The sequence below is a fragment of the Alligator sinensis genome, unplaced genomic scaffold (assembly GCF_000455745.1).
Source record: "Alligator sinensis unplaced genomic scaffold, ASM45574v1 scaffold994_1, whole genome shotgun sequence".
Classification (NCBI taxonomy): Eukaryota; Metazoa; Chordata; order Crocodylia; family Alligatoridae; genus Alligator; species Alligator sinensis.
Genome location: NW_005842488.1, coordinates 12,487 through 26,668, shown reverse-complemented (window position 1 = coordinate 26,668; position 14,182 = coordinate 12,487). Strand labels below are relative to the sequence as shown.

The 14,182-nt window shown below is 45.5% G+C and overlaps 1 protein-coding gene across 1 annotated transcript in view; it reads right to left on the bottom strand.

Moving 5' to 3' along the window:
* Positions 1-14,182, bottom strand: part of LOC102368221 (CUB and sushi domain-containing protein 1) — a gene marked incomplete at its 5' end in the record, with an annotated part of 292,700 nt that overhangs the window by 267,101 nt on the left and 11,417 nt on the right. Inside the window, 2 exons of the mRNA XM_014523449.2 lie at positions 880-983; positions 12,543-12,664. Coding sequence (XP_014378935.1) covers positions 880-983; positions 12,543-12,664 — 226 coding nt within the window. The remainder of the gene's footprint in view (positions 1-879; positions 984-12,542; positions 12,665-14,182) is intronic.

The window sequence follows — 14,182 nt, the reverse complement described above, 5'->3', positions numbered from 1 at the left end:
AAGCTAGCAGAGAGCAGATTTAGACTAGACATTAGGAAGAACTTCTTCACAGTTTGAGTGGCCAGGGTCTGGAACGGGCTCCCAAGGGAGGTGGTGCTCTCCCCTACCCTGGGGGTCTTCAAGAGGAGGTTAGATAGGCATCGGGCTGGGGTCATCTAGACCCAGCACTCCTTCCTGCCTATGCAGGGAGTCGGACTCGATGATCTATTGAGGTCCCTTCCGATCCTAACATCTATGAATCTATGAATCTATAAACAAAGATCCACACAGCCTGGTAAAACTAGAATGTTTTACAACGTTTTTTTGACCAAGGGAACTGTCGTGGCACATTACGTCTGCCATCTAAATAATATAAATGCAGCGAGACAGATTCCCCGTTGCCTTCGACTTTGTGTTATCTTTTACGTGAGTGCAAAGTGGGCAGAAAACCAAATCAGAATGGTAGCAGATTACACCCACTTTGGACAAGACGCTGGGCTAAGCACAATCAGGCCCAATCAAGTTTTCAATCCCTGTGTATTCAGCATATGTGATGGCACTCGTTTCTACACTGGAATTTGATATCACCACAATCAACTTCCTAGGTATTCAATAGTCAATCTCCTCTCCTGGAAAGTGTTCTGAAACACAGACAGCTTGAAAGAACAGGCAGGGGAAATGGGGTAATGGGTTTTCCAGATGGAACAAAAATAAAGGGTCTAGATAAATAAAAAATATACCTTTGCCAATAATGTTCCTTTCACTCCATGGTTTAGACCATTACAGAAAACATTCGCTAACTTTTAGCCAGCACTTCCCTGACCCTCTAGCCTTCAATTACCTATGGTTAGTATCATGATGCTGAAATATTTCCCAAGTGACAAAAGACATTTTACTTACACATAGAGCACAGTTTTCTGGTCTCCAACTTCCCCTCCATCACCCACTGTCAGCGTGTCGTATCCTCGCTCCAATTCAAATTCTTCAAAGGTGAGTTTGATAACCTAGCAAAGATGCAGCGTGTTAATATGAATCAACCACCGAGGCAGCCGGTGGCTCCTCTTGTCTTGTTTCTTTATTCATGTGTCTATTGAAGAGCAATTTATATGAGTTTTATATCTCCTTCATGCTGCGAATGGTGGCTGCTCTCACTTTTTATAGCACTGTGGCATTTCTCTACCAGGCAGATGGAGTTGTTATTGAAATCACCTTTTGGGTGTCTGTGCTGCATCTATAGATGTGAGATGCATTTATTGATACAGGCACATGTATGTTGAGGGTGCAGCGTGTAGGCTGCGTTTGCTGTGCTGTTCGGGCACTGTCACCCCGCTATTCCTTTTACATTTGGAGTTAGGCGATGGATTTGGATGTGCATACACGTGTCATTCATTTATTAAACAGTGCAACCACGCCTAAAGCAACCTGGGAACATAAGCTGTTCTGGACTGGTAGCAGGTGTGTGGTCAGGTGGTTCCTTTCCCTGGCTCCAGTGATTACTGGCAGATGCTATCTGAGGCTCCCTGCAGACATCACCGTACCTGTTATACTCTGGGTAGCTTAGAGTGATCATCTCAGGCTCCCTGCAGACTCAGACAGACATTATTGCATTAGTTTGTAATTGGGTTCATGGTTTCAGGCTTTGTTTCACATAAGCTTTAGATGGGGTTTCTCAGAAGTATTTATGTGATTTAGGAGTGCAGCCCCACTGAAAGCCAAAATCTGGTGCAAAGACAGTTGGTGCTTTTCCAAGTTCCATCCATTTTTTTTCCCCAGTGAGTGCTCTGTTTTCACACAACTTCACTCTCAGACTTGGGGCACTAGGTACAAACCTACTGTGCCTGAGCCTTTATCCAGCCCTGAGTAAGCAGTATTCAGCATGGACCGTCCATGTACACGCCACAATATTTGCCCTTTCATGCGCTGCAACTGCGTGTCTGTTTGCATGAGCGGGATTTCCCATGACACCAATAAAATCAACAGGAGAGGATGTTGCTCGGCAGTTTCTCAAAAGCCCTAGCACAGAGCAAAACCTAAGCGTGCATCTGGTGTGTGAGAAAAACGCAGTCACTACGTTACTCATAACACCATAAATGAACAAATAGGAATTTACCTTTTTAAACAAACTTCCATTAGCTTTTCTTTCTTTATTCCATTTGCATGTCAGATTAGAAATAAACTAATCCAAGATAGTAAGGGGATGGACCTTGCCAGTCCAAATGTCTGCACAGCACTACACAAACACTGCACCAATAAATACTTTAATCCAAAATGGAAAGAGGAAGCAAGGTGTTTAGAGCCTCATTGGGTCCAAATCAACATAGTTACATGGATTTCAGTGGAGTTACACCTGCTTGCACCACCCAAATAATGTGGCCCGTTGTCCACTTTCCCTAGGAAGAGGCACTAAAACCAGGTTTCACCAATTTGCACCAGTTTCATTCCGACTCCAGCCAGCATCGCATTCACGCATCAACCTTGGTTTTGCAAGGTGTAGGAGGACTGTTTAAATCAATCAACACTGGAATTTAAAATGAAATTCTATTAGACATTTTTATCCATATTGAAATGCAGAAAGAGTAACTGCTTACAAGCTATGGGTATACTATCTATATTGAGAAGCATCTCCCTAAAAGAGGGTCACTAGCAAAAAAAGAAAAAGATAAAGACTTCAGTATATGGGGTGAAAAGTCTTGGGACAAAAGCAGAATCTAATGCTCCAACACTATGAAGACTTAAGTATGTGCATAACTTTAAAGGTGCAAATAATCCCACAGAAATCAAAAGAAACCACAGATCTCAACAGCAATTGGTTTCAGTTTTACTAGCAGCATGCTTAAAGATCACTCGCCTTTCAAGCCCTAGCCTTGCCTCCCATCCCATCTCATGCAATATTAAGGTATAGACCTGCTTCTCATCAGCCTACTATACAATTGCAAAGCCACAGGTATTGTTTAGGGGAAGATACAGCATGTTGAACAAATTCAGATATTTATTTTTAAGTGGATCAGATACAAAATGTGGGCTCCCTTCTAAAAACTAGGAAAATATACATAATTCAGGCTGACTGTTCTGTGCTACTGTCTTATACATATGTTTAAATCTGGAGAATAAGCTAATAAAACTAGGCACTGTGTCTAAAACATCCGAAGAAGAACAGCGCATTCAGAAGCTGATGGGATCTAATATAAGGGCATAATGGGAGTTGGGAGCTGGTGTACATTTTAGTAATGATCAATTCCAATTGCTGGTTCTGCCACTCCATTAACACTCTTAAAATCCCTATATATTTAAAAAATATATATATAACACTGCTAATATTAGTCGCAGTGCTGCAGTTTTAACCTGTAGAAAATCTTAAACCATGTAAAGGCAAAATAATGTAATTAATATAAAGAGCATCACGCTGTAAAATGGCACACATCATTAGTTAAACCAGTCATTCAAGTAAACTGCATTTTAAGGATTCTGACCCTAATTAAATAGCTAATTAGATTCGAGTATACTGTAGACCGTCACCTTGTTGCATAGGAACAGAAGACTGAGTGTAATATTTATTTATGTATTTTTCCACATTATTTTTTCCTTTTCATTGAAGACTACAAATTATTTAATGAATCATTAAATAACAAGGGACCTCTTGGCATATGCGGATACACTCATGGCACAAAACCTCGTTTTAAAGTCATTTAAATGACAGGAAGCAATTAGCAATGTCAAAGAAATGGGGTTGAGTCTGTCTCATGATCTAATAGCTTGATCTACTGCTATTTCTGATTTGAATGAAGGTTACATTTAGAGACTAAGATTACAATGCTAATACTGTCCATGGAGTATAGCACCTCGAACGAACTCATTTCCAAAGGCTTTATGGATATTAATTAAGCCCCCCAACACCGCTTTAAGGTCATTCAGTAAACACGGCTATCCACACAATACATTTACAAAGTAGGTGGTGTTTCTGCATCGGGGGACAAGGAAGCTGTGCGGGGACCTGTCCACAGCTGGACTGGGGAAGCAGCAGAGATGAGAATCAAAACTTGGGCGTTTCTGACCCAAGCCACTTAACCCACAGTTTCCTCAGAGTCAAATTGCCCTGGTCAGACTATCCAAACCCAGGTCCCTTCTCCCCTGGGAATCAAAGGCCGATATAGAGCCTCCTTTCTACAAGATGGCCTCAGTCCAGAAAAGCCCTTAGGACAACCCTTCCTTTTAAGCTTGCAAGCGCTCTGTCCTCACCACTGCCTGCGGCTGAATCCCAGGAGTCAAAAGAAACACGGACAAATGAGCTTGCTCTTATCTGAAGAGGGTGATCTCAGAAATGCTAGTTTTAGTTCCCCACAACGGTCATGCATGCTTCTCAAGCTTGGGTCTGGTTAGCAATGCTTCCCACTTCTGCTGCAATTCATTCACTTGACACAGGCTCCCAATGCAAAGTCTAGGCACCATGAATGGTCCTCAGAAGAGGATTTACATAGCCCTTGTGTGGTGCACAGGCCGTGTGGTGAGCCCATTGTACAGCAATGAATTTCAGGCTGTCAGCCAACCTGATCTCTGCCCTCAACACTGTTTACCGAGGGCTTCTGAGTGAGCGTCAGAAAGGATTATGTAGCTCAGTGGACTGGGTTTACTACAAACATATCAGCCTTGAAAAACTCTACTGCCCCATTTGTCCAAGGAGTGCAGCCGTTTGATGGCTGAGTATACTAGGTAGGGCTTTTATTATAATTTTCCTTTCCCCCCATTATCATCCATCATCACAGTAAAAGCCAGCAGGATGCTTGGTCTAGGCAGCTTTTTAAAGATGATATTGCTGGTTTGCAACATATCATGGAGTAAACACACATCTCATCACTTAGGAGGGATGGGAGAAAAAACCGGAGCACTAGAGTGGTTTATTAGTGGGTTGTTTTTTCTCCAACATAAATGCAAGTCTTTCAAGTTCTATGGGGGGAGAGCAAAGATTGCCTTTTCATTTATTCCCCTCCACCACACAAGGGAAATTTATCTATATCTATCAAAGGTGAAATTATATGTATATGTATATAAAATTGAAACCTGGGCAGGGCACATTGGGTAAAAATTCAGCTCTCTACAAAGGGCCACCCCTGGGGAAATTAAGGCCTTAAAATTGGAGTTCACATAGCACAGTGGTCTCCAACCTTTTTAAATAGGAGATCAGCTTCGGCATTTAAAAGCAACCCCAAATCTACCGTGCGTCGCTGCCACCCTCCTCCCCCCGTCCAGCAAGTAAGTCTGTGGGGAGGGGGGGGGCAGATCAAGGCAGAGGGAGAAAAAATTATTTGGGGGTGCGCCTCCCCAGCAGGTAAGACCCACCCAGCCGGGGCCTCACTCAACTTACCCCTGCTCCTGCCACTGCGGCACTGTCCCTCACCACGGGGGGATTGATCTAGCCCCCTCCCCTCCCCCACAAACTGACCTGCTGGGCTGGGATGCGCGTGCATGCACACGGGCGCTCAGCCCCCGACCCCAGCCTCAGATCGACTCCAAGAGGCTCTGAGATCTACCAGTGGATCGAGATCTACTGGTTGGTGGCCATAGCACAATGGGCCATGTGCTGGGTCTCTGCATAGGGGTGAGTTTTGCCTATACTTGAAATTTTGGCTAGAAAGTGTTTTTTGCTCTGCTTTTAGAAGAGAAAAATAAAATCAGGAAAAATGCAGCAGCTCAACACTCTTTTCCCCACTACCAAAGGACACTTGAAACTTAAAAACGTATGACCAGATCACAGCCTGGTATAAACTGGTAAAAGATTATGGGGTGCAATGGAGCAATATTGATTTGTATCACCTGAGGATGCTTTGGGGCTCTGAAAGTCCCATGAAAATATGCCGAACAGGTCACTTTCAAATGAGCTCTAAATTTAAATCGATGGTTTTCTCGTCCCTAACAATAGGAACTCACGGAAGACCTGAGGCAAAGCCATTTCAAATCAATGAGAAGTCTCACCCTGATTTCAATGGGTTTCATGGAATCAAACAAAAGTAGTGCCGGAAGGGACCTCAGAAGGTCATCTGGTCCAACACCCTGCTCTAGGCAGGATCATCCCTGTCTAAAACGAGCTTTGACAGGTGCTTGTCCAACCTACTCTGAAAAACTTCCAAGAATGGCAATTCTACAGCCTCTCTAGGAAATCATCCCCATTTTACAGATGGGAAACGTGAATCAAGGAGGCGAAAAGCCTAATTTAGAAATGTATTTAAACACACGCCTAGATTTAAGCATAAGAAGAAGCCCATTGTCTTCTGCTGGGGGCTCCTTTCTGAATCGAAGTCTAAATGTCTTTCTAAAGACTCCAAAAAATATCAGTGACAAAGTTCAGAGTCCAACACAGGTCCTAGTAGCTCCCAGTCCTATACAACCACCTGCCTATTAGGGGTGTGTAAAGCGGGCCATAGTCAATTCAGATTCGGATTTGGCCAGAGTCTGGGACAGTGATTCGATTCGTTGATTCAGATCACTGTCCCCGATTTGATTTGGCCAAATCCATATCCGAAGATTCGATGCTGATTCGGAGAATCTGTGATTCGGATATAGACACAGCTTTAAATGTTTTTTCTACATACCTCGAGGTACCAGTATGGCTTGTGAACACTGTGATGCTGGGGCGCATGGAGTGTCCCACGGTGGCACGGGGGGCCCCCGCATGCTCGGCAACAAACCTGGAAGTGGACCAGAAGTACTTCCAGGTCTGCTAGGGAGTGCACACCTGCCCCAGCTCAGTGATCAGTCACAGGGGGGGGGACCCCAGGTCCCCCCCCCCGCAATCCAGGAGGCACCAGTCACTGAGCTGGGAGGGTGTGGGGGGGGTCCCCAACACACTTCCTAGCAGACCTGGAAGTGGATCAGAAGTGCTTCTGGTCCACTTCTGGGTCTGCTGCCAAGCAAGCTGGGGACTTTTAAAGCTGTGTCTATGTCCAAATCGCCAAATCTTTCCAAATCTCTCCGAATCAATTTGGAGGGTTCCGATTCAATTCGGAGAGATTAAAGAGTCCTCTGATTCGATTCGAATTTGGAGATTTGGCCACCAAATCGGCCGAATCTCCACCAAACCAAATCAGGGACCAAAGCTTCGCACAGCCCTACTACCTATACTGTCAACAGGTCAGCTAAACCAACCCAGCTAGCAAACTACATAGGGTCAAGGAACAGTTCATTCCCATGAATCTACATGTAGGATTGGGCCCTTGCTCCGAGCACATCTTTCTTCCGATAAACATTTATTTTTTGCTGTGGCACGCAAGGGTTTGGGGCTGGTGGCACGGGTTTTCAGCAGGCAGAGGAGGGCCCTTCTGTGCGCTCTGACTTTCTGCACTCTTGACAGATTCCTTAAATAGCAGTGAAAGCTAAATGCAATCGATTTGTTTTCATTGTTTCCTCTCTTCCCAAGGAGTGCCAAAAGCCAGCCCACTGCTTGCGTGGACCCTGGGGACCACGCAGAGCACTCTCTGCCATTTAAACAGGGCAAAGACATCAGTCTTTGGTTTTGAACTACATCTCAAATTAACGTGAACAAGCTAAACAGTTTGCAAGTGACAAGCAGACACAGCAGCTGCTTTTTCCAAGCCCATTAGAGTATTTTTTCTCAACCCTGGGCTGCAAAAGGCAGAGCGGTCCCCCCCTCCCCCCGGAAGACATGCTTCTGAAATAAAGTGTTCAACCCTCCGAAACGCTCACGGAAACCTTTCATAAAATGATGCTCATAATTAACGACTTGTCACTTAAGAAGAAAGAAGTCACAATCTGTTTAGCATGGGCTGAATCCTCAGCTGTCATAAGCCAAGGTAGCTCTATTGACTTCAATGGGGCTTAAACCCAGCAAGCCTGTGGATCTTACACAGGTTACATTTTCTTCTGCCATGTATTTTCAGTGGGAAGTCATTAGGTAATGAAAACAAGAGAGCTCCACGGACTTATGCCGGCTGAGGAGTTGGCCCCATGGATTCTTAAAAGCGGAAAAGTCCAAGTGGAGAAAGAGCAGGAGTCAATCTAGAGAGGACAGGGAGTGTTAGAAATGTGGGATGGGTCACTGCCTAACAGGTTTAAGCAGCACGGGGGAAACCTGCTGGGCCGTACTTCTGGCGAAAGAGCGAAAAAAATCATTTCCTGGCTCTTCAGGCTGAACGTGTGATTGGCACGAAAGCAAACAAGAAGGGTCGAAGGTTGGAGTCTGCATATTCAAACACGGAGGAGAAGTGACACGAGGCAGTTCTCTCGTTTGGGGTCGCTGACGCGGTGGACGTGGTCCTGTGCTGCCGAAGGCATCTCACGACACGGGAATTACCATCCTGCTCCTTTGTGGATGGTGCCAGAAAATCCAAGTCAAAGGCAGCGGCAGGGAGCAAAACACCTCTAAAAACCACCTGGCTCAGGTGCTTAAGCATGGATTTAGTTGAGCATTTTTATGCGCCCAAGCTTGAAAGCAAAACTCCCTGCAAATTCAAACTCCGAAACACAAGGAGTGGTGTTACTCACCAGAACTCTACACTCATTTCTTAAATCAAAAAAGATACATAATAGGAAGGGGGGATTAAAAAGGAGAAATGAAATAGGTTCTCCACCCTTTCACTGCCATTTCTATTAGGGCCTTAAAGGATTAGGCTCAGGGTAACATTAGCAATATATTCCCTGAGAAAACATGGCTTATGGAATTGGCTTTGGGGAATTAAAGACTACTGGCTCCTGCTAGAAACTTTTCAACTGCACTCCTGGACTGGGATACCCCCTGAACACTGATCTGATATAACCAGCTTCAGCAGCATTCAGTGCAGTTACTAAAAAGAGGGTTTTGGAAGCAAGAGGAGACTAACACATGCTTATTGCCTGATTTTTCAGAGGGACTGGACATCTGTGTCTACCATTAATGTTAGATGGAGTTAAAGGTGCTGATATTTCTGAACCCTGGATTGTTCAGTGCATCCCTTTTTGCAGTGGTTAGAGATGCTGGCATATCAGGAACCCGAAAGGGAGTTATTTGACATATCAGGTGGGGAGTTTTAGAGGTCACAGAGAGGTATGCTGAAGCCCCAGCTAAAATGAAACCACACTGGCTGCATTTGCTGCACAAACCAAGAAGCTGCACAGGAACCTGGGCCTGTGGGTTTGTCAATGAGGACACTTCAGTTCACTTCACCTCTATTCCTATTCCACGTGGGATCTTCAGCTTCCCTCCCTTGGTTGAAAGAAAACCCATTTTCTTCTAATACCAACTTTATTCCGGATTCACTCCCCTCATATGTCTCCCTTCCCTGCCAGTCCTGTCAACATGCCGATCTGGGACTAAGAGGAGGCAGAAATATGCACAGTAGGACTTAGATCTAATTGAGTACCTAAGCAATAGCCCATAGGCTTACTTGTTCTAGCCCAGCAGAGGATAGTTACCCTTGGATGGGTTTCCTTCCACACATGCTCATTAACACTTGGTGGAAGAATCCATCTCCAAGGTAGGAGCCTTAACATGGCCAAACAACCTACAACAGAAATCAGTGGAGCTATCCCAATTTCTCCCAGCCGTGGATCTGGCTCTGTGTCTCCACTCTGCACAGGTTATGTTATGGAGACATCTTTGATTCAGTTCAGCCGCCAAGATCTGGACGAGGTCTTTCCATGTCAAAATATCAGTTACAGTTTCACTAGACGCACCATCAGGGATGGCTCTTGATATCCAGAGCCAACTCTGCATGGATACATTAGCTTGATGAGGAAGGGCCTGCGCCTCTGAGAGGAAGGAAAAATGACTTAAGTCGGCATAGAAAAAAAAAAGAGCAATTCACCTCAAATTTGGGACATCTCACCCTTCTATAGAGCCAGGCCAAGATACCCAACTCTATGAAATGTATGACTAGTGGGACCCCTCCAGTCATGGAAGACGCCCTGAAAACAGTCATGCAATTAAAGGTTTACAGAAACAGCACTCTTGAAAGTCATCGGGGCTCATGGTAGAGGTGATCTCTTTTAGTAGACCAACTAGATTGCTGCAAAAAATAATCTTTAAACAAAAGATTTTGCAGAAATCCAGTTGGTCTGCTAAAAGAGATCACCTCTACCACAAGTCCTGATTCCTTTTGCCTCTAGACCCATGTGGCTACATCCTGGATACCTGGCTGTTTAAAGCCATGCTTTTTCATTGACATTTTCTTCTTAAAAGGCCTGAGCCAAACCCTCCTGCAGTCACTGGAATATCTGGTGGGGGTCAGTAAGCTTTACAGCCAGCCCCACGCCCCTGGTGTCAGTGATTTAGGGCTAAGCAGCGTAGGTGAGCATGCTTGAGACCGCCCACTGGTCCATGCTGTTGGGAATTGCAATAGCAGAATTTGTTAGTGTTTCAACTAGACTGGAAAAAAGCCACAGAGAAAAGATTCTGGAAAATTAACATCTTGATGAAGTGCTTTCTTTGGATCACTTGCAGAAGGCACAGAGCCAACATGCAAGCTTGTCTAGAGGCAACAGCCAAGAAATAATTGACTGAATAAGTGTAAGAGACTAATGGCTTGAAATGTAAACTTTTTCATGAACTAACAGGAGTCATATTAGTTAGGGGAAAAAAAAAAATCATTGAACCTATCTTCCTACAACCGCACGATATTCCTCCAATTCAAATAATGCATTCGATACCTCAGTGAGTTGTACTGATGGCAAGCACCTGCCTGTGTTCCAGCCATACCAGAGTATTTTCACCATGAAAATGCATGGATAGAGTTAGCCCAGACTTTGCTCTTTGTACAGACAGACACCTTGGGGTTTGGCGGTGCCATCTGGGAAGACGCACTTGAGTAGCTAGCAGGTGACTGTTTCTTGCCTCGGCATCATAGATGGGAGTCAAGCTTCAGTTCTGCCCGTTCCTAACTTTGATTTAAAAAAGTGTTCCCGTTCTCTAAGCAACTCCTTTCTTTTGGTTTAACCCTTGACCCCTCTCTGCTTTTCTGGTTCTTCACCGTGCCTATTGGACTGGTACCTTCCACTGATACTCTGCTGAAATCAGATGAAAAGGCTAAGAGAGACTGCCGCAATCACTTAGTCTGATCAAGAAGACGGTCTCGATCTGGGTCACAGTCGTACAACATCCTTGGTTCCTTCAGCAACACACAAGCTATAAGACATCTGAAAACACCTTGTCCCTTCACTGCCACGCCAGGTGTACTCCACTTGGATGCGCATAGTTTATTTGACAATGTGGCTAGGCTGCCCTGCTTAGGAGCATTTGGACATGTCAGTAATACTCATATGCTTAGAGCCATCTCCTTCCATTTCACTAAATGCTAATAAAGCCAAAGGCTGGGGAATTAGACACACAACACCTGTGATACATCTTCAATTTGTAAAAAGCTATTGTTGAGTGGTTTAGCCCAACACCATCATCACCACCTTCCCCCAAAATGCAGTTATGAACCAGGGCGGGTTCTTATCACGTGTAACATTTAAAAGCAATCTCGACATCTTGTTCTCTCATACGCAAACAAGTGGACAATTCAACAAGCAAATTCTGCCATGCAGGCAAGGCAAGGGGAAGGGGAAATGCAAATGAAATGTTGCCGCAAGAGGGGATGAGACAATCCCAAGCTCTGTTACTCAGAACTTTTCAGAACTGCCAGCTTTGGGGGTGCAAAGCCTTGAAGATGAATGGATCGAACAAAGGAAATGAAGGAGAGAGAGTCCCTGTCCCCCATCCGCCTCCCCCTTTGGAAATCCAGCCCATGGCCAATGGCTTTTGTCCTGTGTAAGAGATCTCGGGAAGGCCGGGAAGGTCTCCAAACCATGTTTCTAGACCACTCTCGGAGGATGAAAAAGGGGCTGCAATTTGGGTTGCAAGACAGAGTGACGGGAAACACTGAGCACTACTATCACCCCTTGGAGATGCTAGGCTCCCATGGGCCAGCACCACCGAGACAGGACACTGCACCTTCAGTGCTCACTGGTTTGGAGACCACAGGTTTAAGACCCTTCCTCCCCACAGACACATGAAGGAGAGAGCAGAGAAAACTTAACCACACTTTTTCCCTGCTCCAAACCCAACTAGACCGGGGTGCGGGGGGAGAAGGGAGGGCGGTCTGGCTGGCATATGGCACAAAATGGCATCTCATAAGCCAACAGCAAATCTTTGCTGTCTCGATTTTCTTCCACCCTGTGGGGTATAAACCCTGGTTGCTTGGGACCCGCTATCAGTCTAGAGAAAATGAAAATCAGCATTCCTGGCACGGCCCCCCTGTGCCTTAACTGCAAGCCAGTTTTAATGAAATGCTTTGCTAAGCTGTTTGGCATGTCAGAGCCGTTCACATCAAGATATCAAAAGGTTCTGATTAAAAATAATTACATTCACTTTTAATTGCACCCTTTAAAGAAACATATTCTAAACAGGGAGGAAGGTGATGTGTCATGGCCTCCGTAAGCAGCTGAGATGCATTCAGTCAGAAGACACGGCAGCAACAAAAACTCAGACAGCTTTTAGAAGAAAGCAAGCAAGTGTAGGAAAGGAAGAAGGGGAGCAGCTGCTTCAACAAGGAGCGAGGGGAAAGACAACAACATGGAGATGCATCTGCGAGACCTACCTTGGCTGGATTGAGGGCCGTGATCACCCATACACAGTAGGCATTGTTATCATACTGTACAGGGTAGTTGGGAGAAGTTATCACTCCGCTGGGGCCACGGAGGTATGTATCGCACATCCTGGCTGTGAAGAAGAAAATAAGACAGAGCATGTTTGGGAGGTTCGTTTGTCCAAGCATGTCCATTTGGCCCTTTCTTAGGGAAGGTAGTGGCGCTTGCATACAATTTGCTGCAGAGCTGGGGGGGGGGCTGTTGTGTCCTTTCCAGTACAAATGAAACAGGACTTTGCTGTGATGAATAAAACAGGGGCTATTTATGGAGCCCGATGGGCCCTGTGGCTCTTGGGTTAGTTTAACAAAGCCTGTGCTGCCTACCGTTACTGCATAAAAACCTCCTTAAGTCTGGTGCACGGACAGCTTCGCAGGCTGAGCACTTCAGCTAGGACATATCATTTCTTTCCAACCTGCCAGGCAGGCCTTGTTCTCTTTTCTCCATACACCTAATCAAAAGCCGGCCAGCAAATATTTAATGAGGAGAGGCTGAATTAAGTCTGATGTCTCCAAGGACCGGGAAAAACAGATATGGAGACGGCAGCTCTGCTCCATACCTTAAAGCACCTTAAGTCAAGCAGAGGAGTCCTTTTGTCACAGCTGTCCACCAGTTCCCTGTCCCTTGGCAAATGTGCAGTAAAGAGCCTTGCCTGCAGGTATCTTTGAGACAAGTACTGAGTGAGACAAGGACCCGGGCCACAATTTCTGATCCGAAGTAGCCTTTTTGGAACTTGTCCCAAAGTCCAACGGAGCGGGTGGGTGTGCATGCACACGTGTGCATACGTGCCGCACGCTCACATGTGCCATCAGATCCAAAGGTCTACTATGGGTCCATCACTCACCAGAACACATAAGGCTGGATAGAGCTGATGATGAAGGGCTCTGTCACATGGGATGAGAAACACAATTCAACAGCTGCTCTTTCACGTAGCTCTCCCCGGTCTATGCATCTAACAACCAACTCTGAGCCCACTTCAATGTGAGTGGTGGTTTTGGGGGGGGTTGCTTTTCAACGGGAAGGCAGGGCAATAGAAAGCACAGCAAGAGAAGTGACCAAATTTGCCCCCTCTCCTCAACCCCCACTGCTTCATCTGACCTGTTTCACTTAAAGATGACACACACAGAGGAACTGTCGTCTTCTCAAACTGAAGCTTTGCCCCTCTGTCCTTGTTTCCCTCCCTCCCTCCCAAGTCCATGCATTTACATTGCAATCCTGCATCAGGCAACCATGGAGACAAAATGAATCTCTATTGCCAGGCGAGATGCCAAGACAGGCCTTTCAAGTTTTTATTTCACCCCCTAAACTCCATAATAGTTAGACCTGCTGATGTGAAAGCTGCCTCTTTAAAAAAACAACAACAATGGGTACATTTTCTATCTGCCTCGCCTCTTCTGCTTGAGGCTGTTCCTTTTTAACTGGATAGTACCAAGGAGTGGGCTAGAAGCCCGAGGCAGGACCATCAGGGGAGGCTGTGCTGAAACAGTTGCTGTTGCAGTGCGGAGGACCAGTTTTCTACCTGTACCTACCCAGCTGAACTCATCCAGAACAGGAAAGGTATCGTTGCATCACTCAGATAGCAAAGCAAGTAGTT